Below are 27,387 nucleotides of genomic sequence, written 5' to 3' on the forward strand. Positions count from 1 at the left end.
GAGGACATTTCAGCTACTTTTCTGACTTTGCTGCATCCACTTGGCTTTTTATCCAGATTCACATGATGCTATGAGAGTGTGCAATAGCTCCTAACCACTAGAGGTCATAATTTGCTGACTATCAGTGCCATACTGTGCACCGGTCTGGTCTGTCCACGAAATACAATAGTTTCATGATTGTGCATGCAAGTCACACAATATTGTACACTGATATCAACAATGCACATGTTAAAAGTAGCCAGTTATGTTGTGGTGCACATTTCATCCAAATGTTTGTTTCAGGTAGACACATTTGTGTGTCAAAAATGGTCTGATGCAGAACTCCCATCTGTAGTCTCTCCACATGCTGTTTATTGGCCTTTTATCAGTTTACATTTTATGGCTAGATGCCATTTTCACATAAACAGGTAAAGCTAAAGGCTTGTACAGTAATGTTTTATTTATGGCAGTTACTGCTTCAACATGACAAAAATTGACAGTTTGATCTCTAATCTCATTTTTTTTCCTTTCAACACAATGTAATAAGCTATGTAGGTGAGACAGTAACCAGTCAGACAAGTCTTTTAGAGAGGGGACAGAGCTTAGGCAACTCTGGTGCCATCGCTGATCTGTTATTCAATATTTCATGCTGCTCTGCAAACATAAGGACCCATAACAACTGAATTATTCATGCAGTTTTATGTCAGGATGACTGATTCACAGGAAAATGACCACCCGCTTCTAAAAGATAAGCAAGTGAATGGACTGAAAAATGATCAAATAACGTTTTCATTTTCCATTTGACCTTTATTTCATTAAGAGGATTTTTTTGTTTTGAGATGAGACCATTTTTGCATCTCTAAGTTTATCCTGGAAGTGTAAGAAAGATGGAGAGAACAATGCATGGATGACATGTCATATTAAGAGAAACAAGCCTTTGAGTGGCTCCAAAAACTAGCTGAGGCACGACATGCTTACTCTTTATAAAACCATGCTTACTTTGGCCTCCAGGAGTGCTTTGGGAAAATAATTCAGGCCTGTATATATCATTTCCCAAATGCTTTTTTAATTTATTAAGGGACATAAACACCGGTATGAACACTTTAATTCCCCCTTTAACAACAGTAGCCTCTTCTTAAAACTCCATTTTAGTATCAGTTCACAGTGTGGTATTTTACTGGTGCAAATGAATATAATCAAAAATGTAGGTTATATAACTATATTTAGGGGTGGAAATTGTAAACAACATTGCTGAGACATAATATGTCAAACATGTACTTTCCACCATTTTTTTGTGTTCTCTGCAATATAGTTAGCCATGTTTTCTGTGCAATTGGTATTTTTCTAATTTATTTAGAAAAATGACAGAAAAATATATAAATACATTTTTTGATATGTTAAATTATTCATTATTATAGCATCCAAATGCTGTTACAGCGAATACAAAAAAAATACCAAATTTGATTATTTATTAAAGAATATATCATTTAACATTTCTGCAACTCAAAAGCAATATTTTTGTCAGTGTGAAGGTAGAAAACTGTTATACAATTTACAAAATACTAATGCCCAACACAAAGGATACAATAAGAACACACGATTCTGTATCATCATTTTAATCATGAGTTCATTCAGAGCAAGCTGAGAATACAAGCACAATATCACAACATGTCTGCAGCGGTATGACATTGTCATATCATCATTTCACTCTGGTCTGACAACACACACAGTTCAAACCAGACAGCATATACGATGAGAGATATAGCACCAGGGTGTGGAGTGCATAGCAGCACGTCTAGTGGTTGGGTCAGACTTGATGCTAGCAGGCAGCAGGCTGTAGAGGTCAGACACGAAAAACTCTCACTCACACACACACTGAAGCTATAACTGGAAGCAGGCTCACGGTGGGTAGTGCTCGACTCGGCCCTCACACATTGCAGCCATGTTAGCCGCTAAGGGTATCACGGTAGATGACTGTGTTTATAATCAGACAGGGAAGGCTGTGATGACATTTTTAGTAAAAACATGTCACACTCACAATGAACAGATGTAATTTTGCGCATTTTCAGACAGCAGCATATTGAAGAGCTGAACTACAAGTCCTGGCCCATTCCTTGTCCTTCAACACCTGGAGAGATCAGCCCATTCAGAGTGAAAATTATCAAGTTAATACAGTAGGTTATCTTTTTTTCAGGCCTTTTGTTTTCTTATTTAGCACAATGACAGCGTCACAGCTCAGAGGAGAGGATGGCGTACAATGTCACAAAATACAGAGTCATCCTGAAATCTGCAGTGTTCCCATTAAATCAAAGGAGTGGATCTCTATGTAGATTGCAAGAAATATGTTTGTGGGTGAAACCATCTTGCTGGTGTGTTAATTTTATAGCTTTAACAGCCGCTAGACTATGATTTTAGTTAATGTATGTACTTTAGTTTTTCGGTGACCAGAATCTATTACTACACATGCATTATATTTCAAAAGGTCTCGCCCCTATACATTTATCTTTAATGGCTCAATTTACAAGCTAAAATGTGACTGTGACAATATAGTCCGCTAAAATGTTGCTACTCAACCAAAAACGGGGTCTTGCATGCAAGCTGTAGCAATTATATTACAGTTCATTTGGTTTCTTAGCAACCAAACTGATGAGACCAGATATCATCCAGAACAATGAAATGAAAACCAGGACCATACAGCGGAGGCACTGTAACTAGGAAACACAACCGTAAAACAGATTTTGTATCTTCACAAAACCTCTCATGTGATACAGTCTCAGAGAAGAAGCATCCTCTTGACATTTTCTACAATCATTTTAATTTTGATCTGAATTGTCATCCATTCAGACAAAGGTAAAAATGCCCTTTCATACACATACTACATGTGTACTGATGGCTCTTTTTTATATGATGCCAAATGGAACTCATATAAATAATGTGCAAATTATGTGCTCAATAATATAAAGCGGTTCTGTGCACCAAAATACAAGGAATCATATACTTTCACACATTTACATACACTCACACGCAGTTTACAGTGAAATTATTTGCATTATTCTAAAGCTCAACATTAGTGCCCATTCAAAGGTGAACAATATATGACAAGACAGCAAAAACAACAGGTAAGGAAATAAACAAAAGGGAAGAAATTTGCCTAATTCGTCAAGTAGCCTTTGATCACGCACATAAAAGTGTAGAGATTAACTACTTTTAATGCTTTGATTCAGCCAGTCTATTGCTGATTTCTTTGCTCTTCTTTGTGACAACTCCCTCTGGTTTGGCTTCGGCGGCACCCAAAGACGGCTTCTTCTTGGCTGACTGGGAACTAGCAATCTGCTTCTCTTTAGATTTTTTCACCATCTTCCCTGTTGTTGTTGTTGGTGTCTTTTTTGGTTTGGTGCGAGACACTGGTTTATCCACCTGAAAGAAAAGAGAGGGGAAAACACTGAGATTAAAATATCAAAAATAGTCAATTGAACTGATAAAGCAATAGTTCAGTATTTTGGGAGATGCACTTCATTTGCTTTGTTGCAGAGACTAAGATGAGAAGATCAATACCACCCTCTCATCAAATATGTAGCTACTGCTAACAGCCAGTTAGCTTAGCATACAAACTTGAAACGGCTAGCCTGGTTCCTTCTAAAGGTTAAAAACAACGTTTTACAGGGGACTGTGTCTTGGCTTGGAGTCGTGACTACCCATTACAGCAAGACTCCATCAAGTTTGCAGTCTTTGTGCTGAGCTAGTATAATCAGCTACTGGCTGTAACTTAATAGCAAACAATAGGTATGACAGTGGTATCAATATTCTTATCAAACTCTTGGCAAACAAATCAGTGCATTTCAAAAAACTTGTCAAACTATTCCTTTAAACAACTGCTTAATATATTGAGACTCTAAAACATGTCAATGTCCTATTTTAGCATGCAATACATACCTTTTCTATCCTGTTACTTAATATAATGACAGGCAAATGACACCTACAGGTGATATTTGCTTAATGTGGTTAGTGCAATGAAGATTTTAAAAAAACACAGCACAAAAGGTGTATTTGTGCCTGCGCAGTGGTTCGTGCAATTTTACATTAACAATCAACTTTTAAAGAAACCATAACATACAAAGTACATGGTTTATATTAGTATATGAGGTTAGTCTTACACTTTAAAGAATTATATAAGGTTTTTAACATTCAACCATTAATAGTGGTGGCAAAAACCAGCTGCTTAAGAAGCAGGTAAAGATCACTGGTTCAAATTCCCATACCGACTGGGAAAATGAGAGATTAACTTATTTCTGCTGTTGTGGAGTTTCCACAACAATAAAAAAACTTCTGGATGAGTTCCAAATGTCCAAGTTGTATAAATGAGTAGGTGCACAGCAAAAAAAAGTTGCAAACATGCTCAACTTTTGCTGAATAAATAAACCTTAAAAACGTGTATATTGTAAGAGATGACAAATGTTTGTAAAAGGCTCTTTCTGACAGTAAAAATGAAGGGCTCTATTTCTGTGAATAAAAGGGTTGTGGTGTAAAGTGATTAGTAAGGATGCGTAAGGAATTGCAATAGTTCTCATAAATTTTGTTGCCACAAAGAGTCAAGATGGAATTCAGATGAATGTGTTAACATTGGGTGTGAAAGGGTATTGTGCCATTCATGACCCCAAAACAAATTAAAAGCAGTGCACTCTGCACCACGATGGTCAGTCATTTTCACGGCCCAGATTAGAGTCAACAAATGTATTCATTTTCAGTACACTTCTTGATGTTGTGGACCTTGAATAATAAAATTAGATCTGCACAGCTGTATCAGTTGCAAACTGCTACCACGCCATTTAGACATCAATAGCCAAAAGGATAACATCGTCTGCAAACAAGTGTTACTAATGCTTGATACCATAACTGTACTGCACCACTTGCCACTGCCATTGGCACACACCCTTCTGTGTCACTCTACCCACTTTTATGCTGTCATATTAATCATGAGCCAATTGTGTGCAGACATGAAAAAACATTTTTTCATTGTGTAATTTGCACCATACATGGTCACCAAAATAGAGCCCTAAACAGCACAGATCTGTTTTAAAAATGCAATGATGCAATAAATCATTCTCTTTTGATTCTTATCTGTTACTTGTTAATATAATCTAAGATTATTTTTCCTTCCCTTTATTAGTTACTCAACCCTCTTGCACAGAATATGCATGGCCAGTTTTTTTAACTATTAAGCTGCATACAGGGTGGTGGATTGTGCAGGCTGAGAGGTGGGCAAACAGTGAAGATGTGGCTGCTACTTTTTACAGGATTGCATCTGGCAGCTGGGTAATATATATGTGATTGTGGCTCGTACTAGCCAAGGCGCATACTGTGTGTGTGTGTGTGTGTGTGTGTGTGTGTGTGTGTGTGTGTGTGTGCATGTGTGTGTACAGTATGCACGTTTGCGTTCTGATCAATTTGAGGTCAGTCTCCATGCCTTCCAGAAGAAACAGAAAACACACCTGACTACAGCAGATTTAGAACAGAGCTGCTCTCAGTCTCTGAGAAGTCCTACAAGAATGAGAGAGGGAGTGGCCATATGAACACACTACTATAGACACATTATTAACCAATTTTCGTCTGAACTGTCTATAACATGCACGCACATACCAATCTATGTAAGAATATCTTCAAAATAAAGGCCTACTTTAATATTGGATGAAGTCACTGGGTGATAAAATCTGAAGTTGGGATATTAATGTAACATTTCAAACTCATGTAATCAATATTTTCTGTATATGTAAAATTTGCTTAATTACCTTGTTTGTTTAGTTATAGTTTTCAGAATGGCTTTTTAAACATTTTACTGGGCGATTTATATGCATGATCGAATAATAAAGCAATGACAAATGCTTATTTTGTCATTTAAAATGTCTTATCATTTAAATTTAAACCTGTTTCGTTGGTGTTTGATAAGTCTGAGAACCAATCACCTGCCATTAGGCCCCAGTGTGACCCGGATGAAGGGTAAAATAACGTAACATTTATGCAGCAGCGCTTCCAGTGAGTAGGAACTCAAGTTCAAAACAAAGTAAATTGACAAAATCAAGTGTATAGCAGGAGTAATTAAGATTTAGACATGACTTTAAATCAATGTACTTAAAAGGAAACTCAGGTAACTCTAAAATAGTGGTACGAGTTTTTCACACGCCTACACTAACATAAGAGGATCTGTGGGTGGGCATGCGCTCACCTTAGCAGGTTCCTTGCCAGGCTCACTGTACAGGCTGCGTATCCTCCTGCGGTCCAGCAGCTTGTTGTCGGTGGGGTGAGGCTTCACCTGCTCCCCCTTGAATGTGGCAGTGTAGCTCGTTTCCAGACTGCTCTCCTCCAACGGGGGTTTATACTGAGCTGGAGCTTTGATGGGCTTCACTAGTTTCACATCCTTATATGCCTTGAACTCAGTCCTGATAAAAATGTAGAAAACACAAACAAACTTACTTATCACCAGGTGCAGCTGAATGTGGTTTAATACAAACTGCTGTCCATTTTGAAACATGGCAGGACCTAACTAGGTTGGACATAATGAGAGACTTTTATATTGCTCAAGCATTTATAAGGTCTCATGTTGACTGCAGCTCAGCACCAGGCTGTGCAGAGCTCTGCTGCCAGTTTTTTGCTGAATACTTGATTCATGTCACAGGATCATATTCGCCCATTCATTTCTCCATATTGGCTAACTGTTATTTTTCGCACTGATGTCAAAATTTGATCTTTAGCTCTGTAAGCTCTGACAGGGTAACAGTTAGCTTTTTATAGATCATATAGACTAAAATAGAGGCTCATGGACTTTTAAATACAGTAAATATTTTCTATTGTATTAAGAAACTTACTTAGAGAATAGCCTATTTATAAAATCAGCAACTAGATATTAAAGGACCAGTGTGTAGGCTTTAATGGCATCTAGAGGTGTAGTTGCAACCCCCTCGCCTCACCCTCCTGTTGCAAGCATGTAGGAGAGACTACAATGGCCCGGGACTCTATCTAGAGCCACTGTTTGGTTTGTTTGTTCTGGGATACTGTAGAAACATGGTGGTTCAACATGGCAGCCTCTGTGGAAGAGGACCTGCTCCCTACATAAAAATGTCTAATTCTAAGGTAAGGAAAACACAATCATTCTTATTTTAAACTGAAATGCCACTAATGCTCCTGATTTTGGTGTTGGAGTGTGTACTGAATTTTGTTTTTATCTTATTTTTTTCAGTGACTAAGAAAGTGTTTAACTGACTATTTTAATTTGAATTGCAGCAAACAATGTTTTTATCAAACAGATTTAGGGTTTTTGTTAAAAGATAAAAGGTCAACGTCTGAGGAATATCTCTAATGTTTATTATTGTTGTTTGTTGTGTTCTTCTGCACAACTGCTTCTAATTATCAATCTGGGATCCCATTAATTATGAAAGAGTTGGTTGTGTTTTATGGCCTAGAAATAATATAATAACTGCGCTTTAATAAGTAGCACATTAAATTTATTGGCCAGTTCAGTTCATGTGGAATAAGTTTAACAAACGAACAGAACTGTGTTGCACTGGTATATTGTATGTTAACTTCAATGTTTCAGTAGGCGGACTGAAGCCATCCGGTCTTATTAACTTGCATTATGCATCCCCAATTCAATTCCGAGGAAGTCTGTGCAAAGAAACCAGGATAACACATGATTACATTCAGACCCTTTTACTGGCTGTACTCGTTCATGGGCTATTGCATTGATTTGGTACTCTTAGGGAGGATAAGGCAGAAAATCAATAATGCAACCTTTATCTGTGGCAATATCAGTTTGCTTTGGAAATCACTGGAGACTGTAAGGAGATACCACGCAATGCCAAATATCCCCTGATGATCTCTGAATGATGTTTTATCACTGGACAGGGCTGTGTGGCATACAGAGGTTACCTCGAAAGGGCTGTTGGTAGTTTTAAAGAGATGTTGTGTAACAGTGCCACAGTTGTAAAGTCGTAGCAAAACAGAATAAAACGTTTATTCCAGTCGGCTTAGAATAAATCATTCCTGCCACCACACATGATCGTGTCTCCCTCTCTCACACACTTTACCTGTAGCTGCTGGAAGACGACATAACCTCCTTTATCTGTCTGTTGAGAGCGTCTGCGGCTGCTCTGCCTTTCCTCTGCTCGGCACCCACACCCGCGGCCACCTGTCCCTCCGTCTTTTCACCCGTTTGTCTCTCCGCTGACTTTTCCCTCTTGGTGCTTTTCTTCACCGCCTCCTTTGACTCTTTCTCCTGCGTTTTCTCCTCGATCGCACTCTTCTCCACGCCGCTCTCGGCCTCGGCGGCCGCCTGCTCCTGTTTACCGCTCCCCGCGCTGCGCTCCGGCCCGCCGGTGGGGCTCGGTTTGGGGATCCAGGGGTGGTCGTGCTTTTTCGGTATAGGCCAGGGCTTGTAGTCCTTCTGATACTGAGTTTCGTTATTGAACGGGGTCGCCGAGCGTTGGTACTCGTTTCTGGGCTTGCAGCTGGGCTCGGGGCGCACTCTCCACGCCTTGAAGTCTTGGCGCATGACGGACGCAGAAGAGCCATCTTTGCCCGCTGCGGCACCCGTCGCGGGCGGTGCCTTCCCTGCCTCCTGCTCGTCGGGATGGGGCTGGGTTTCTATGGCAATGCCACCGGCCCTCTTCTGTCTCGGCTGCGGGTGATGGGGCAGATGCTGCACGTCGGCCACATCCGAGTATTTGGTGAAAACCAAAGGCACCGCGATGTCCGCTTTGTCCAGCTCGGTCCAAAAGCGGTTGATGCAGCAAGCACGCGTAATGCACGGCCATGCCATGATAAATACTAGGAGTCTGACAGGAAAAAAATAAATGCACAGAGAAAAAAACCCTCTAAATGAGGGATAAACGTGTTAATAAACGTCCTACTCACGACTCGAAGACCTGCAAGTGCTCGGTCCCTCACCCTGTGCCCTCTCAGTTTTTGTCCAGTCAGGGTTATTCCTCCTTCTAGCTTTATGTAATTCTCAGATGAGTATATCTCACCAATCTTTGCATGAGACTAAGGAAGTAGAGCCCCCACGCTTCCCCCTCACTCACCCTCTCTCTCTTTCTCTCTCTCTCTCTCCTCTTGCAGGCTATTTGTTCTTATTGGAAGTTTAAATGGAGTTTGGGGTTTGCTGTGGAGTGCACATTGCTGTCTGGTTGCGCATCAAAGCGACCCCACCCACATTTGTATGATGCTTCGAGATGCCCGGGGTCTGCACCGTGAGTCTGCACGGTGAACTATCACCTGAGCTCGTCACCGTCTGGCCAGCAAAGAGGGAGGAGACACGTTTAACCCCTGTGCTGCCATGCTCAGAGAATACCAGCTTAATACCACAGTGGATGCATGAAAACAGCAGCCTTTTGTTGGTGCCTTTGGAGGAAATGGCAGATAATATTGCTGAAAATCTGAAATAAGAATCATATATATATATTTTTTTTTACATTGACATGTTTTTCAGTTTCAGGTGGAAGCTGGATGGATCCAAAAATGAAGTATGCAACTGAAAACAAAAAGACAAAAATAATAAAAATGTCACAAACCTCACTCAAAGTGCCATTTTGCATTATACACAAATTATTTTATTAAACAAAACTGAAAAAAATAAAGATTGTTAAAGTTTATGTAAAATCAAAACTAGTTAATGAGTATTTTGGCTGAAAGAGAACCACGTTTCCATAACGATCACAATAACTTACAATCACTGCAACATCCGGAGTTTTTTTGTTTCTCACAACATATCAGGATATATTCCTCTCGTTCAATGCCAGTTATTTGATCAAGAACTATTTAAATCAGAATGCACCCTATAAGAGGTAAACATCTTAACTACCCAAAATACTTAGCTGCATAAGCTTCTTATTTATAACAAGAGTGCTTCCCATTGAGCATGAATCAAGGAATACTGCCAATGTTGGTGTAACTGCTCCCTCTTGTGCTTTTCCTGCATCATAGTCAGTGGAAAGGAATCAGTGTAATGTAGATCAACATGGCCACTTGCCTCCAATAATAAAGAAAGCAATAAATTAGCTGTGTACGGCAGTTCATTTGTGCAGAATAATCCACATCCACCATATTTAGCAAATAAAACAATGAAGAAAAAAAAAAGGTTAGAAAATACTTTCATTAAGATCACTGTATAATTACAAAGGAGGCTGGTCTAAGGAAACAGCCTGACAAAGACTCAAAACATCCAATATTTACAGATCATGCCCACCTGCCTTATATTTCTAGACATTTTGTGGTGTTACGATTTTTATTGAGCCTTCGGTGAGTATTTATTTCAATGTTTTCCTCCTACCAGATTTGCTTATTTACAATGCAAGATTAAGCATTTAAATACAACATTAAGAACAAATGTATTTTTTCTTGGGGACCTCCGGGACTGAATACAAATGGCATCCATTACATCTGCAGTAAAATTTGTACTTCACATCAAGGTGTACAAAAACATGAATGAGTGACCAGAGGAGAGTGTGTTAATGACTGACAGCATATCTGTTCATTCATTTTTGTCCCGAACAGCTTAGCTCAGTGTCTTTGTCATTATCATTTCGTCGCAGCATCTTCCTCAGCCACTTCCTCAGCCACTTCCTCAGCCACTTCCTCGGCCTCGGCCTCGGCCTCAGCCTCGGCCTCAGCCTCAGCCTCAGCTTCAGCTTCAGCTTCAGGATCATCCTCTGGATAGAGTCTGCAGTATTTGTCAACCATAACATCCAAGTCGTGTTTGACGTGAGTGTTAACGTTAAGCATCGCGAGACTTTTGTTCCACTGCTTGGCGGGCATGCCGTCAAGATAGGCCTGCAGCCGTGTACTTGCGGTGTCGCTTTTGTTGTCCTCTAATTTCAGCACTGGCAAGGTGGAGAGCACCTTGAGGAAGGAGTTCACGTTGGGAAAGAACTTGACGTCTGGCAGCTGAAGGGTTTCGTGGATGGTGGTGGGCAGGCGCACCTCTTTGCCCCTGTGCTTCCACTTGATCCTCCAGCAGTGTAGCTCTGCGGGAAGTGTGTCTGGGTTGGGGAGGTCGTTGCGGTAAACATCTGCGTAGTTCTCCTCGGTGGTGTTGAACTTCATCTGGCCCATGACAGCTGGGACCAGTGACAGGCATTTGAGAGCTTTGAGGTTGGTCTCAGAGAACATGTCCCCCACCTCCTGCATGATTCCCTGGATAATGGGGATAGTCACGTACTCCTTAAAATACACCTCTGCTTGGATTTCGCCCATGTCGGCTGCGCGCTGTTTCCGAAGAAACAGCCTCGGGATCTTGACGGGAATCTCCATTACATTGGCCACGCTCACAGCCTCCTCGTACCAGAACTCGTGGTAGACGTCAATGTTGTCATTGACCTCGTTTAGCGAATGCAGGACAGCAGTTAGGCTGTTGGCAGCAAAAAACACGTCGAGAGTTTCCCCTTGGAGATTCCTCCCGAAGGCTCTGGTGAATGTGAGAACGTTCTTCAAGATGATGACGGTGACAATGATCTCGAAATCAGCCAGAGTTTCTGTGATGGAATATGCGTCCGCTGTGACAGTATCAGCAAACTTTCCATCTTCGTTGTCCCGGATGCTGTCCATGCACAGCAGCAGGGGCGGCAACATGTCTAGCAGCACGTCAAATACATTGTGCTGCTCTGTCCATCCTAACCTACAGGCCTGTATCAGCGCAGTTCCTTTCTCTTCATTCTTCTGGTAGTGAGTAGAGATGGCTTTTTCTAGCGCACCCTGCGTAAACGGGGTTCTAAAGAAAGCACCAATCCTCCTCAGAATCTCCATGACGACCTGGACATTAGGAAAAGGCAGACTGTTTGCCAGGTGGAGGTTCAGTGCAATATGAGAGCAAGGCATGTGCAACGCCAGGGGATATTTCTCCATCAATAATACTGCCACAGCTTTCATTTTGGTGGTAGAGGTGCCAGTGGCCTTGTGGGCCTGACCACGGCAGTCCTCCATGCTGAGCCCCCAACGGTCGGTCAGCTGGGCCTCCAGCCTCTCTACCAGGGCAGACTCATCGCCATCAAACGCCATAAAGTCCAAAAACTCCTCTCGAAGGACGTTCTGCTGATTTACAAAGCGCAAAAATAGAGGCAGGTGTTTCTCGTTGGCAAATTCAACAAGGTCGCCGGTCACTAGGGAGAAGAAGCGACTCTCTCTCACCTCCATCAGCATCTCTTCCCTCACTGTGTTCTCACAGACGTCCAGGAGCTGGCTCTGCTGGGTTGCAGAGAGGTATTCTGTGTTAACAGCTGTCGCCTCAAACCGCTTCTTCAAAGCCTCGTCTCCAGCATTCATGCGGTAGTCTAGAAGAGCCTGGAAGTTGTTGGACACGTGTTCAGCTTCAGATGCTTTTTCAGCCACTAATGGGATACTCTGTTTTCCCAACATGACCAAAACCTCAAACAAGGATCTCAGGTATTCACGAAATGCCTTCTCCTCTGTGGACAGCTGAGGTTCATCCTCATTTGTGCTTGCGCTGTCCTCAACTGCTGCATCTTTTTTGGAGTTTAGCTGTTCAATAGAAGATGCCACTAGAAACAGACAGACAGACAGACAGACAAGAAAGGAATAGTTATCGTTTTAAGTAAATGGATACTGACTAAAATAATATTCAATTAGTTTACATGTACGACCATAATTAAATGTCATATTTACTTACATCTCCTTTCTTTGATCTTCCTTAGGTCTTCTTCAGTCTGAAATTAAAAACTTAAAATTAAAATCAGACAAAGGTTGGTCAAACCATGAAGTGTAGGAGGTACATTTAAAAACAACCATAAAAGGTGACCTAAGAGTTAACAAATATTTTCCTTACAAGTTCTTTAATCCGCTTGCGATGTCTGGTATGAGGATTCCTTAGATGGCTTGTCAGATCAAATATAGTTGGAATGGCTGTATCCTTCAATACAGTCCTATAAGGGCTCTGAAAAACAATAAAATCAAATAAGCCATTTTTGGGAGATAAGAGGAAACATGCTATTAGGCTGTTGGCTAGAACTATGTGAAATACTCACTGTTTTGCACACCATAGCCGGGTCGAAGTGTTTGGCACATAATCGGTAGTGCTTGTTCAACTGATCTGATGTTTTTGCCTCTAGATCTGCCCTGCGGCAGTTCTCTACCCAGATTCTGCATCTAAAAAGACACAAAAACCAGCTTCATGTGACATTTATAAACATCACAATGCATTAAGACAATAGCTGTGTCTGTATAAACGTCTATAAATTAAGTATGTTCATACAAGTTAGAAAATTACAACATCAACTAAAGTGATATTGACAAATGTTATACAATATATAACAATATCAAAGAGCTAATCAGAGCTGTGAGAAAAATGTCACACTGCGGTGAAAACTGCCCTCATCACAAGTTAGAATATGAAGAGATACTGTAATAAATCCTTGTTTTATGTGGAATAATCAAACATGAAAGTGGTTGTAGTTTTTCATAGCTAGATTGTGTATTACAGAGACATCAGCTGACAGTATGCTACAATAACTAACCACTAACTTTCCCATTACCTGCCACAGAATGACAGAATAACAGTTGTGTTTATACTGTACATACGATAATGAACCTCTTGAATCTCGTAATAAGCCTGCATATTCAAGTTAAAATACCAAAAAATTGGCACAGACATTTATGGTTAAACAGCAGGAAAATGATTTCTACACTCCACATGAAAACATTTGTGTTGATGAGTAACATACCAGTGTTATGCTTTCAGTCATTCTAGTAACTCGGACAAAGAAATCGCACAGTTTAACGGCAGCTACATGAATATTTGACTTTATTAACGTTATATATGATGTCTTACCTCTCTGGGTCCCGTGGAAACCTAAAAAAAGCCAAATCTGACTGTGTGCTCTTCCGTGTACAGTTCGGGGCCGCGCAAAAATTGGGCATGCTTCAGGCTAGGTAGTTAGCTTAGCTAACTGAGCTTACTATTACCATCTGCTAACTTGAGCGCTTTCGTTGGGGGGTTGCGTGGACACAGGTGTTTACTAACACTGACTGACAACTTATATGACCTCAAACAGAGTCCGATAGCCGTTTCCGTAAACAACTATCGAGAGTGCAGACTGTTTCCACAGAACATTCACAACGGTTGAATTTTGAGTAGGTCGATTTTTGCAGAGCTATGCCCCGCCCACAATTAATCTGATTGGCCTTCTCTAAACTCTGAGGCGCAACTATTGGTCGTTCGCGTTCCAGATCTATTCTGTCGACCAATGAAAAGACAGCCAACCGATGTTTCTTCTTCGCCGTTGGACATGGTTGCAGCGGCTCTTCAGGGAGCGCGGTCTGCTGCCATCAACCGGCCACATCACTGCAAGACAGGAGCTAACTGTTAGCCAGCTACAGGGATGGGGCGACCCGTTTGATGGTCATTGTATTTACTGAACTGGTTGATGTACGCTGGCTATCATGCGATGACCTGTTTCTGATGTAGACCATTAACTGACCGTATGTAGTGCTATTCTAGAAAAGTAATCCAATCGATAAACGCTAGCTGACGTTGTGTGTTGCTATTGGTTCCCCTCACGGATTCCTCTCGATCAGTGGCTACTTAACCGCATGTACGTTATTTATTACTGTAAAAGCTTTGCTATAATGTTTATAATATGGATAAATGTACGATATAAAAGTAAGAGAAGATATGAGGTAACGTTAGTGTTCAACCCAGGTACTAAACGTGGCTGATGTGATGGTATTGATACCTGGCTCGTTGGTCTAGGGGTATGATTCTCGCTTAGGGTGCGAGAGGTCCCGGGTTCAAATCCCGGACGAGCCCGCCTTTTATTTTCTCCCCCCACCCTATGCTTCGGCAGCATTATCAGTGCGTTTTTGTGGCGAAGATACATGCACACTGTGTTTTCTGTGGCCAGGGCCCCTCGAGACGGACAGCAACATGCAAGCACAGGGACAATGGCGAGCCCCCGGAAACCTTGCAGAGACAGCAGGAATGGGGATGGGGGTGAGGCGAGTGGCATCCATCCTCACCATATCCTTTGAGGCTGCTTCGTGTTCCTACGCATTCACGTATTAGCCGCAGTCCGTCGGCGCGTAGCAACGCCCCTCCCTGTGTAGCAAAAGATAGAGGGCTCGTCCGGGATTTGAACCCGGGACCTCTCGCACCCGAAGCGAGAATCATACCCCTAGACCAACGAGCCGGAACGTATGGACGGAGCTCCTCATCTTTTATAAAATTCTGTAACAAGACATAGTCGGGCATTGCATAATCTTTTTGTCTTTGTTATGTAAATTGATGTGCTCTAGGCATGGTAACGATAGCGAAAGCACTGTGAGATTATGTCTTTCTTGGGATTATGTATGATTTTGTTACCAGGGGTGAAGGGTGAAGGGTGAAGACTTCTTGTAAAGTGGCTAATGAAGTTGTCAGAGAACAATAAAGACACACAGAGCAATTCAATTAACTTCTTTTTATATATCATACATAAGACTGTCTTAATATAATACAAAGGGCATTGTCATAAACACAGCAAAGTCTTGACTAGATCTTACAATCTGTGGATACATGGACTTATCCTTTCCCCCATGCTGTTCAATTCTATAGTGCATGTTGCATGTACAAAAAAAGTGAAAAAATGTGAAATCAAAAATGAAAAGGATAAATCCAAATTAAATAAGAGGATTTCAACTTCTGTTGGGTGTTCAGATATGTCAACAAGTATACGTGTTTGTGTATAACCCACAAACTCAACAGGCTTATGAAAGATGGAACCTTTTTTTCAACCATGTGCTTCTCATATAACCAAAAAGTAAGGTTTGTGATGTACATGCACTTACAATATACCCTGTGAAAATTATTAAGGTTTGAAGATCTAGCTTTCCCTGTTTGATTCAAACCCTACCTCATAGTGTTGTCCTGATGTAGTCAAGTACCTTTGCCAAAAGGCAAGGTTTTGCCACTAAGAAAACAGGAGTTCCTGCCCACTGAATGGTCACCAAATTGACAAACATAATCAACATACCAGCAGGAGCAAGGTAGTGAGTTCTATACTTCCTTTATTAAAAAAATATAAATATATACATAAATTCTATTTCAACTATTAAAAAGGGGCTGCATTTCATGACAACTGCTCTAAATAAGAGGTCAATCAGCATGATCTGAAATAGGCGCACACTTACGAGTCACTGCAGTCAATTTTTTTTCTTCAGTCTTTATTTTTGGAATGTTTAGTACCAGTATGAGTGCCAGTAATAAAACCACTGGCAATTTCTAAATGTCTCAAATTCTGCGGGGTATGAAAAATGATTGCAAATTTGCAATTAACCTTGACATCCAGATAAAACCCCAATCTCAATATAGGTAGCTTTACATTTGTGTTTGTGGAAATACCAAGCATGATTTCTTATGATGGTTTCTCCTTTAAAATGGCAACAGCATGACCTGTGGCCTGCCCTTAATTTGAATGGTGGCTGTGGGCAGGTTTTTCTGTCTAATTTCAAAGCTGGTAAAATGAGCAACAGAAGAAAGAAAGCACTTCAAAATCCCTGATATAAAAAAAAAATCTGGTTATTGACTGTAATGTTTTGAGGACATGCATGTCTGCTTAGGCAAAGCATGTGATTGTGGGCTGACGGACACCCTTTCCCTTTGAATAGGACAACAATCATGGGGGATCTGCCCTACCAAATCCAGAAAAATACCATTCAACACAATTATCCTTACCCTGCCAAGACAATGACATTAAGTCTTGCTTCACGGCAGAAACTAGCCAAGTTGACCAAATGATGTATGAAAGGCAGCAAAACCCTTTGAAATAGTATGATGGGGGCAAAAGAAAAACGACGACACAGAAATAGAACGCATTAGTCTCCTTTTTTTTTTTAAACCATCAGCTTCTATCTTGCTACTCCGGAGCCTGCAGAGTAACTACCAAATTCTCTAACATACCAAAGTTTTAAAAGACTCCCAAAATAATCTACCAATTAATATGGAAACAGTTTTGGTAAAACGTTGCAAACAAATCTGGCCAGAATACACAATAGCCAACGGTCTCAACAACGGTCTCCAGTTTTGCTAAAGTAATATATTGCAGCTGTTTGTATTGACGTTAAAATAAGATCTTGATAAACTTTGCGTCAAAGTGGTGAACTGCTACATTATTGGTTACAGACACCTATATGCTATAAAACAACTGCTTTGGTATAAAAACATATCCAAAGGGAAAATAAATTCTTGTAAAATTCACAGCATAATTTGAGGAGAAAAAAGGCAGTCACTTAACTCATTTTTTTCTTCAGTTTCCATGTTTTGGATGGAGAGACTTGTGCAGGTGGTTCTGATGAGGAACTACATGCAAAAGGGAAAAATAACAAAACATAAAAGGGTAGACTCTGGAATAGATAGTTCTTTCCACTGCAAAATCCTTAATCAGTGAATAAGATTTTCAAGGAAGTAATGTTTAGGAGGTTGTTGTGTACAATAAGACCCTGTTATGTGGGGCCCTGCTGAAGAAGAAATCTTTGTCGAGAAAGGCCTCAAATTACCATTCTTATTTACCTTTTCTAAGTTGTTTTTAATTTCCTTAAAGAATTAAGGGCTGTCTAGAGAGAAAAATAGAGAAAAGCCATCTTAATTCAAATGATAATGTCCAGCTCCATCCCATTCCAAGTCCATGAGTCATAAGGCCAAAGGGTTATCTAGAACCAGCCACTGACTGTCTTCCTTTCACTGGGCTGGATCCTTTCGTCTCCCGTGCCCCATCGCTGCTCTCATCTGTGCCGGGCCCGGTTGCAGCTTGCAGGACTACGGGGCCTCTAGGCCTGAGGGGTGGTGCTTCCCTCTCCTTTGACCCGGTTGGTGTCAGTATCCACCTGCGGGGTCTCCTCTCCACCCGGCCAGCACACGCTACAGGGACTCCACTGCTATGTGCTCCCCTTTAACAGAGTTACACAATACCGACCAACAACAAGAAATATCACCGCAAACAATTCCCCTCATTGTCAAGCTACAGGATTTACAAGCAGCTTTTACGAGAAATTTCACTTAAAAAGGGCAAAATAATTAAGAACCAGTGGAACAGTAATGTCAGGCAGTCCACGGTTTGAACCGAAAGAGGACGCCAAGCATTTCATCACCAACAGCTACCTGCAAAACAGCTTCAAACTTCGCTCTGAAATGCTCCTTAGAAGATTTTGCCACATAATACCATATGGTGATTACTTGGTGGTTACATGAAACTGGTGAAATGGTAAGATGGATGTCTCAATCTCACTATGGTTATTCCGCAGTATTATTTTGTGCCTAATGATTGCAAAAGAAAAACTGATGAAAATTACATATATACTTTTTAACAAAGGTTTTTCTCTGTAGTAGCGGTTCAGTGATATCTCCCTTCTGACGTGAGCAGCTTTTGTTCTCAACACACCTTGTAGTAAAAAACACCACCTTAAAAATGACGCACAGGGGGAACACACAGCCAAATGTCAGTGCAGTCACGAGCTGGCCATAGAACTCTGCTGCACACACACTCCAGTCATTGGAGACTCCTCCCGGTCCATGCCCTGCCTCATGCCCAGGTGGCCTTCCGCTAGGTAGTGGGCAGGCCCTGTGTTCGTGCCCATGGAGAATGCAGGGTGCGCTGCCATGCCAGTCTCCTGCCGTGGGTTCGAGAAGGCACCTAGCCCCATGCTCAGCCCACCATTCTGACCAAAGTCAAGGGCTCCGGCAGGCAAATGGCGGAGCTGGTAGGCCTGGTTGCCATGGTTCCCAGTGGAAGAGGACGATGTAGAGGAAGAGGAGGCAGAGGAAGACAGGGAGGTCATGGACAGATGGCCATGAACCACCTCCATGGAGTCCTGTGTCGAGGAGCTGTGTGTCGGGGAGGTGTAGTGGCGTGGGCGTGGCCGTGTAGCCATCATCTGCCCGTGGTGGTGATGAGTATGTGAGTGGGGATGCAGGGCCTTAGGGTGCTGAGGGGGAACATGGAAGGTGGTCTCCTGGACTGGGTGGGTCTCTCCAGTGACTGACTCTGGTCCAACGCCACCTCCCCACACCAGTGGGGGTGGGTAAGGCTGTCTTGCCTGTCAACGTCAAGGAAATAACAAGCGTCAGTTGTGGAATATGGCTGCATACTGGTTTTCAGTACACTTAATGAAATAAAGTTTAAAGGTTGATATCATTCTCAGTTTAGGAAGCACTGAGACAGTCACACTTCCATAAAATCATTTGTTTTGTTTGTTATCAGTTGTTTATTAGACAAATGTATTAATTTTGTTGTTGTTTAAAACCACCACTCTGCTCAGTATCGGATAAAATTTCAGATCGTTCCAGATCACGAACTGACCTGTGGGCAGAGGCTGTCACCATCGATGGCAGGCAGGGCCGTGCCGAAGTGTCCTCCACTGTGCAAGTGGTGATGGGTAGGGTCCGATCTTGCTCTGCCACTGGTACTTGTCCCAGATGATCCTCCTTAGGATTAAACAGAAGTGTCACGAGTGCAGCCTTAATACCAGCACATAAAATATGTCGTATGGTACAACAGGATTAGATTCAACAGTTTAAATATTATTATTTCTTGTTAATAACTTGCTACAGTTTACAGTATTGATACCAAGTTCCACAAAATAAATACCCCTTACAAAAAGATCATTGTAGGGAAGTGGTATGATCAATTTCTTGTGTTATCTTAGAACACACAACTGACAATATGCTTCACTACTGTAAAGGAAGAACAGTGGAGCGTCTGCCCATAGTTTTCTGCTGACAGTTACCTGAACTAGAGGAGGTGCTGGAGGTGGTTCCTGAAGACTGGGACTGCTCTAATGCGGGGCTTGTAGACACGCTGCTGCTTGTATTGGTCCCCTCGTCCGCAGTCTTCTTGAAGAAGCTGTGCTGCAGGGCATAGTAGGGCTGGATGCGGCTCTTAGGGTCATAGTCCAACATCCGGAGGATCAGGTCCTTGAACTTCAAGTAGTCAGCAACAGCATGGCCAGACTCCCCCGCCCGCCGGCCACCTGGACCCCCTGTCTCCACACCTAGGATGGAGTGGAGCTTCCGCGAGGCTGGAGGCTTATACTGTTTAAGGCAGACGACGCAAAGATTAAGAGATTTGCTCAACCATGACTCAAGTATATGATCACACAATCTACCTCGTTTTTAACAATGATCACAAAAACACAAATTTAAGTCAGAGTCTAACTGCAGCAAAGAACTGAGCTTACCCTTTTGCCATCTTTGGTCTTCTTAACACTCCATGTACCATCCGAAAGCTTCTCAAAGAACTTCCTGGCTTTTGGGGCTAGGTCCATTATGTGATTAGGCGGGATACCAAGAACCTCGACTATTTTGTTCATCTGGTCCACCTGGGGGAAACGTTAGTGATCAAGTTACTGTAACATTTACACACTGGATACATTTCTATATGCGGTGTATGTGAAGTTAAATGTCATCAAAAGTCCCAATTCTGAGATGACAATTGTCAAAATATTTAGGCTCAGACGAGTGGCCACAATAACTGGAGACAACAATTTCAAAGCTTGACACCTGAGTGTTGTGTGATATGTTTTAGGCTCATCAATGTCATTCACAGTTATATTATAAAACACAACACAGAACATGTCTGAGTAGTCTTTCACTTTCTTTATACCTCATTGGCTCCGCTGAAGAGAGGTTCTCCAGTGTGCATCTCTACCAAGATGCAACCCAGGGACCACATGTCAATGGCCAGGTCATAGGGCATTCCCAGCAGCACCTCTGGGGAACGGTAGAAGCGACTCTGGATATATTGGTATATCTACAAAAAGAAAGCACAGCCGGTCAGACTCCCCATTTGCCTGTAAACTGTGAATTACCTATTCATTACACCTAATGTGTTGTTTTGAAGCAACAACTATCAGAAATGTCGAAGGGACATTCTTGCATACATTCATTTTATTGCTGATAAGGAAAAACTGCAGCTAGATACCCTTTGTCCCAGTTGGCATGAGCTGCCAAAGTCCACTATTTTGATGGCACTCCTCTTGGGGTTACAGAGGAGGATGTTCTCAGGCTTCAGGTCACAGTGGATGATGCTGAGCTCAGGCGTGGCCAGGAAGAGCAGCGCCGTGCATAGCTGCTGGGCAAACTTCCGGGTGAGGTTGAGTGAGACGCCACGGAAGTTGGTATTTCGGAGTAGATCATACAGGTTATATGAAAGCATCTCAAACACGAGGCAGAGGTGGTTCCGGAACATGAAGTGACGCTTTAGGTGAACTGAAGAAAACCAAATTGTACCCAAGTTAGTCAAATACAGGAAAAATGCTTTTAAATTTATTTTATGTGTTTAGTCAGATTAGAGGCAAATTTCAAGAGTGCATTACCGATGTAGTATTTCATCTCGGTATCATGTTTGTTCATGAGCTCTAGGAGGCGCACTTCAATCTGGGCTTGATTGAGGAAAGCTTTCTTGTTCTTGATGATCTTAATGGCAACCCATTCCTGCTCAGCACGGTCATATGCTTTCACAACCTAAAGATACCACAAAAGCATATTGTAATATTCCAGAAAGTAAAATCAGAATTGTTTGTGTGGTAATACACATCAACATTTCAAATGTTGACTGCAAATGAAAAATCTTCAGCAAGTGGCTTCAAATATCTTGAGGTTTTTTTTATAGAGAACAAAATAAAACCATTAATTGTTCCTCCAAACTCAAGACTGTGTGTATGTGTGAGTAGTTAGTAATTAAGCACCTGTCCAAATGATCCTTTTCCTATCAAGGAATCAATCTCATATCGGTCCATCCACTTCTCCCCATTCTTGACGATGTAGTCATAGTTATCATCGTCATAGCCATCATTAAAGACCTTCCTCTCTTTTTTGTGACTGGAGTCTTCACCCTGACCCTGTTGGTGCCGTCGCTTCTTTTTTGCATAATACACCTAAAAATGAACAATAACACAATTCACATGATCAAAATCTTTATCTTACTCTTAACTTTTTAAAATGTCAAATCTTTACAATGTAACAAACAAATGATACAGAAATATGTCTTCAATGAAAAACAAATCTAACCTCATTGATGTGTTTGTATGTTTTGATAAGGTCAATGGAGAGCTTCCTCAGGGGAGCTGAAGTTGGGTCACGAAAGCACTGGGGCATGTGCCTCTGAAGTATAGAAAGGGAAAATCACAACATTTCATAAACAAACAAATATGCGCAATACTTTTGTAAATAACAGGGACTAATCTAAATTGCAAATGATAAATCTTAGAAGCAATTCATAAATTTAATACAATAAACGTTGCACAATATTAAATGGCTAGACTGAAAGAACATTTGACAAGCAGCTACTCTGCCTGGTGACAGCAGCAAAAAGGGAAGTAGACTTTCATATCACATTAAGTATTGCAATTCTTGTAACACTACACATTAAGACTTAAAGCAATCCAACAGCTGGAGTAGGGTAGGGTTAGTGTACCTGATTGGCAGTGAGCTGTGGTGTCTGGTCGCTGTACGGTAAGACCGTAACAGATTGGTCAGTGCTTGGCTGGTGGCGGTCACTGTACTGCTGGTGCGTATGGGGCATTGGAGCAGCCATCTGAAGACCAGCAGTGTGTAAAGAAAAAGAGGGCGCAAGCCGGACGGACGAAGGTTTGCATGCTGAAGTCTCTCCTCCTGGAAGAAATTAACACTGCTATGAGTTGCATATTACCTTAATTCAGCATTATAGGCAACAAAGCACAATGAAGGAAATAGGGTAGTACTGTAGCTATAACCAGCTGTATTTCCTCTTTAACACAAGAGATTTTTGCCCTCAAAATAATACAGGTAAATATGTGCTACTTATTGTACAGATTCAATATAAATAGGCATTATTTGCTGCTTAATCCAAGCAGTGACAATTTCCTTAACACAAAAAGGTCTAAATGTACCTTTGGGACAGAAAGAAATATGCAAAATGCAAATTATAAATGTCTAATATTTACATGTATGTTGAAATCATCAAGCTCATGCTTTAACACAGACAAAAAACACCATAAGATGTTGAGAACAATAACAAGGATTAATTCATTGTTAAAAGAAATGTCAGGTTAATACAGTGTCTTTTGTTAAACATGTAAACTAAGAAAAATGCATCAAAGGATAACCACAAAATAAATTATAACAGTAATATATCAACCTTTGTGAAGAAAAAGGAGCAAAACAGCAGGTTTAACAGTGAAAAGGGGTGAAAATAAAGCATCTCCACACTATACAGTGAATCATCCTTCATTTTAAGCCAGAAGGAATCAAAAAATTATCAAATAGCATGTTCAGCTATCAGCATCTCTCACCAGACAACACAATTCACCAGTGCTACACAGTAACCACTATTCAGAATCCCAGCAACAGCACCTAATTAGCATAGCCTATCACCACAGAGATACAGCGTGATTTGGCAAGCCCATCAATGCACAGACCAATCACAACGCAGTATGCAAATAGCCTACTTTTGTTGCCAGGGCAGAGCTGCTCCCATTTTCCAATGAGAAAACAAGAAATAAACAAGAAATAAAATTGAACTTTGGCACACTTAGACGCTGCTTTCAACACAAGAGCCTGACAGCAAAATAGCTGCACAGCCCAAAACCTGCACTCCATCTGAGAGCATTAGAAAGCTGACCCAGCTTTGGAAAAGGAAAAAATACACATCCACTGACAGAAATAAGAGGAACTGTAAGATGGTAGAGCACAGGGAAAGGCTGTATTTTAAGAAACTAAGATATTTTATTTATTCTATATATCTATATCTATATATCTCGCTATATATGAATACATATACACATATTATATATATTTTTTTAATGTTTTGATCTATTGTAAAAATATTTTTTTAATAAAAAAATAATGCTGCAACGATGGACACAACTAAACTGTTAAAATAAAACTAATTACGTTAAATGACATAAGCTTAAATCCAATAATTTTCTTTTTAATCATTTTATATACATTTAAATTCAAAGGACTGAAATTACAAGACTGATTTGTCATGATATGATGTGTCCATTTTTGTTGTTTGTTCAGCTAAGACCTGAAAACAATTATGTCCAATTTTAATCACTTTAAGCTCTTTCAAATAAAAAGTAAACTGCATTAAATGCACATTTTAATTCTACATTGGCCTATCTGAATAATGGTTGTTTGACTTCTCCCCACTTAAGAAGGTGCTAAAATGTGTCAGTCTGGATGTCAAATTCAAAAAAAGCAAAAGAACTGATAGAGAAGAAGATCTTAGATGTAACCCTTCCCACCAAAGGGTTAAGGCTTAATATATAGCAGCTAACCTGGATGCATCATCTCCTGTAAAATTTCATATCATCCTGGGAGGAGAGTCCAGCAGCAAACCACAACCCACTACAAAGAATAAAAACAGATCATTATCATTGTGCATCTTTGGTGGGGATTTAACTTCACAGTGGTTTAACTTTTGTTGAGAAGGAGAACAGAGGACCCCTAAAGAACAGAGGGCACCCCCAAAACTTTAAAAAGTGTGGCTTGGGGTAAATGTGTGAACTTTGGGGGATTTTTTTAAAAAGCTAAAATAAAAATAAAAGAAGTAAGCTGCTTGTAGATCAACATTCAAAAGCAACTAATGCCCAGGCAATTACATTTCCAAAACACAAAAGATTTGAAGCTCTTGTTAAACTGTCACTCAGAGAGGCCTAGACTACATAACACTTCAGGATTAATATTACTGTGGACTTAACAAGATCTACTCCCATCATGTCCTTTGTCAATATACCTGTTAAATAATAGTTAAAGACCTGAAATATACTTTTAAAAAATAGGTAGCCCAACTAAAATTACTGTACAGGATTATGCAAATTGACAAAGAATTTAAAAAGTTTGGTTTGAGCCCATTTTTTTTTTTTTTTTTTACAAACAATACCTGATATCAGACTAACCTAACTATAGGTTGAATTTGACGTTTAAAAAAAAAAAAAACCCACTAACCCTACTAGGTAAAATCTAAGCTGTATTTGACCACAAAGCCATTGTGCAAGCGCACTTGTAGCTTTTTTTTTTTTTTTACTCTCTCCTAAACCTTTGATTATTCTTCATTTTCAGTACTGACATATTGAACAGTTCCTTTCCGGACTCGACTCATCATCACGGCATCAAGGGGCCTATTTAGGTGTAAATATAACGACAGCTAGCTTGCTATTAGTAGCTGTATCATATCATAAGTGATAGCTAAAGACCTCAGTAACAAGCCTATGTGTCATCTTCTCACGCCCAACCGATTAGATCCACTCCGAAAGCTGAATCAAACGCAACCCATCCAAAACAATTAAAAGCCTGCGGTTCGTGTATAAAGACGGTGCCCGGGTAGACCTGTACTTACAGATGATGGGGTAGATCTCGTCATGGTTGGAATTTAGAAAGCATATTCAGTGTTAATTTGCGTCCTCTCTCTCTACATTATCGTCCGTGTGTGTGCCTCCGATCCCCGTCGTATATAAATGGGCAAAACGTATTCGGGGCTCACGTTTACCGTTAGCGGTCTAACTAGCTAAAACGTTGTCGTCGTTAACGTTACCCCCCCCTGGAAAGAAGAAGAAGAAGAAGAAAAAAAAAAAACTGCGGGACAAGCGAGCATATCTCTCACCAATCCAGCGTTAACGCTAGCTAGTGACGCTGTGTTTGAGCCAGCGGGTTGCGGGGCCCATTCAGCTGGTTCGTCAACAAGTCAACGTTAACCATTAGCCAGGTTAGCCGAATTAGCTACCAGGCGTTAGCCAGGTTAGCTAGGTGAGCTTCCGCACTGTGTAACTCTAAAACACACACAAACACACACACACACACATATATATATATATATAAAATATAAACACAGTCAGGTATTGCATTGGGAGGAAATCAAACGGCAACATTTCGCTTATATCATACAATGACAGTGTGTTAATATCGCAGGGTTAGCTGTAACGTTAACACCGTGCCAGCATGACTCTCCGTCCAAGCCCACACGATCCCGTCGCACCGTCTGGCTCACAACAACCGGGGAAAAACTGCCCCCGTCTCCCGCTACCAGTAGTCCGGTGACCTCCTGACTGGAAGCAAATGTTAACGCTGGCTTCAGCGGTGTCGGCACCGCCACGAAATGTTAGCTAGCCGCCATAACGTTACCATAAGCTACCATTCTCAACTTCGCTGTCGCGTCCATCATTGTTAACCATTCGCGTTACATTTATATATATATAATATAATATATATAACATCCGCAGGTGCCGCTACCGTGAAATGTTGAGCTTGATGTCGAGGATAACGTGTTAGAATTGCACTCACCTCTGATGGCACGATCTTCATTTAAAGTCCAATAACCTGTATGATGAGGAAACTTATCCAGCTTGAGATTTCTCCCCTCCCTGCACGGTTAGCGAGTAATGTCAACGATAAATCCAATCCCCGTCCTCTGCTCGGCACAAACTCTTAAAATAATCCGCCGGCAGCCAGATTTAACACGCTTTTCATATCCCCAGCTTTGACGAGCAACATCGGCGATCGAAGCAACTTTTGACTATCGTTACTATCAGCTGGTGACTAGCAACATGCTAACGTTAACTAGCACGCATAACTTACTAGCTAACCTTAGCGAACTGGCTAGCTAGTTGACAAAATGAACGCAGCTAGCATTAGCTACCTGCCCTGGCTAGCTGTAGCTTCTCTGGCTAGCCTCAAGCTAACAGGTCCAGCTACGGCTAAATAAACGTTATGCCAAATTCTTATTTTCGTTGTCTGTGCAAAGTGTAGCGTCGGCCTCTTCGATAAATACGACAGTGCGGTTAAACCCAGACTGTTTTAAACATGAAACAGAAACCGTGTCCTCTGATAATTTTGGTTAGGAATTTTGTGTCAATTTTCACAAAATGGCGCGCGGTCCAAACCTGCGCAGTGAACCGGCCCGGTGGACCAGAGACACGGACAACTGAGTTAGTGCGGCGCCGCCTAATTATTTCAACAATGTTAAAACGTCGGCCTCTTGATCTTCTTAATCCGATCCACTAGACGCGTTTCGATATCCAAAAACGTCAAATATATATCCACTGACAGCATTATTCCGGCGGGAAGGGAGAACATTTGAAAAGACTGAGCTGGGAAAAAAACCTCCTGACAAAATGGCGATGCTCTAGCTTGTTGCCATGGCAACTGTCAATCAAAAAATAAAGTACCCGGATGCTCCAATGACGAATAAAATCTCACTGGCCAGAGTTACAGGACACATATAACTCCAGTGGTGTCCCTGTCTGTCTTTTTTAACCGTGTTTGGCCTGTTGCTACCATCCGGCAGAGATGCATATCTCCAGACTGTGTTTATTTTTACATTTTGAAACTTACCATTGCCTTTTATGATTGTGACTTTGTGGTACGTTGCTTCTCTCACAGTATGTTTGGCTCTGTGTTTT

General features: G+C 41.2%; 3 protein-coding genes, 1 long non-coding RNA gene and 2 other non-coding genes across 13 annotated transcripts; 2 read left to right on the top strand and 4 right to left on the bottom strand.

Moving 5' to 3' along the window:
- Positions 1 to 1,579: 1,579 nt before the first annotated feature.
- map6b (microtubule-associated protein 6b) lies at positions 1,580 to 9,333 on the bottom strand. 2 transcript variants are annotated; one of them, XM_051396657.1, is made up of 4 exons: positions 8,884 to 9,319; positions 8,058 to 8,804; positions 6,200 to 6,413; positions 1,580 to 3,396 (listed from the first exon to the last, which is right to left on the bottom strand). In XM_051396657.1, the coding sequence occupies exons 2-4, from the start codon at positions 8,786 to 8,788 to the stop codon at positions 3,187 to 3,189; spliced, it is 1,155 nt and encodes a 384-aa protein (XP_051252617.1). In that variant the 5' UTR covers positions 8,789 to 8,804; positions 8,884 to 9,319; the 3' UTR covers positions 1,580 to 3,186. The 2 variants fall into 2 exon arrangements, with proteins under 2 accessions (XP_051252617.1, XP_051252618.1); XM_051396658.1 differs by adding an exon at positions 5,469 to 5,517 and having other exon boundaries at positions 3,308 to 3,396; positions 8,058 to 9,333.
- A 222-nt stretch (positions 9,334 to 9,555) lies between these two features.
- thap12b (THAP domain containing 12b) lies at positions 9,556 to 14,097 on the bottom strand. Of its 3 annotated transcripts, none has more exons than XM_051396650.1 (6): positions 13,808 to 14,097; positions 13,005 to 13,125; positions 12,806 to 12,913; positions 12,650 to 12,686; positions 10,627 to 12,521; positions 9,556 to 10,590 (listed from the first exon to the last, which is right to left on the bottom strand). In XM_051396650.1, exons 1-6 carry the CDS (start codon positions 13,894 to 13,896, stop codon positions 10,546 to 10,548), a joined length of 2,295 nt encoding a protein of 764 aa, XP_051252610.1. In that variant the 5' UTR covers positions 13,897 to 14,097; the 3' UTR covers positions 9,556 to 10,545. The 3 variants fall into 3 exon arrangements, with proteins under 3 accessions (XP_051252610.1, XP_051252609.1, XP_051252608.1); XM_051396649.1 differs by having other exon boundaries at positions 9,556 to 10,608; positions 10,645 to 12,521; positions 13,808 to 14,096; XM_051396648.1 differs by having other exon boundaries at positions 9,556 to 12,521; positions 13,808 to 14,096.
- Positions 14,098 to 14,225: 128 nt separating this feature from the next.
- LOC127361768 (uncharacterized) lies at positions 14,226 to 15,424 on the top strand. The gene is made up of 2 exons (XR_007884350.1): positions 14,226 to 14,570; positions 14,880 to 15,424. It is a non-coding gene; the product is annotated as an uncharacterized LOC127361768 (long non-coding RNA).
- trnap-agg (transfer RNA proline (anticodon AGG)) lies at positions 14,714 to 14,785 on the top strand. Its single transcript has one exon. It is a non-coding gene; the product is annotated as a tRNA-Pro (tRNA).
- Positions 15,093 to 15,164, bottom strand: trnap-cgg (transfer RNA proline (anticodon CGG)). Its single transcript has one exon. It is a non-coding gene; the product is annotated as a tRNA-Pro (tRNA).
- dyrk1ab (dual-specificity tyrosine-(Y)-phosphorylation regulated kinase 1A, b) lies at positions 15,420 to 27,117 on the bottom strand. 5 transcript variants are annotated; one of them, XM_051396651.1, is made up of 12 exons: positions 26,270 to 27,117; positions 24,268 to 24,337; positions 22,422 to 22,618; positions 22,016 to 22,108; positions 21,694 to 21,882; positions 21,322 to 21,469; positions 20,928 to 21,214; positions 20,610 to 20,756; positions 20,185 to 20,325; positions 19,735 to 20,038; positions 19,308 to 19,432; positions 15,420 to 19,044 (listed from the first exon to the last, which is right to left on the bottom strand). In XM_051396651.1, the coding sequence occupies exons 2-12, from the start codon at positions 24,278 to 24,280 to the stop codon at positions 18,457 to 18,459; spliced, it is 2,232 nt and encodes a 743-aa protein (XP_051252611.1). In that variant the 5' UTR covers positions 24,281 to 24,337; positions 26,270 to 27,117; the 3' UTR covers positions 15,420 to 18,456. The 5 variants fall into 5 exon arrangements, with proteins under 5 accessions (XP_051252611.1, XP_051252612.1, XP_051252613.1 ...); XM_051396652.1 differs by lacking the exon at positions 26,270 to 27,117 and adding an exon at positions 25,329 to 25,527; XM_051396653.1 differs by lacking the exon at positions 24,268 to 24,337.
- Between the last annotated feature and the right edge of the window lie 270 nt (positions 27,118 to 27,387).

Source organism: Dicentrarchus labrax, unplaced genomic scaffold, assembly GCF_905237075.1.
Source record: "Dicentrarchus labrax unplaced genomic scaffold, dlabrax2021, whole genome shotgun sequence".
In the NCBI taxonomy this organism is placed as follows: Eukaryota; Metazoa; Chordata; class Actinopteri; family Moronidae; genus Dicentrarchus; species Dicentrarchus labrax.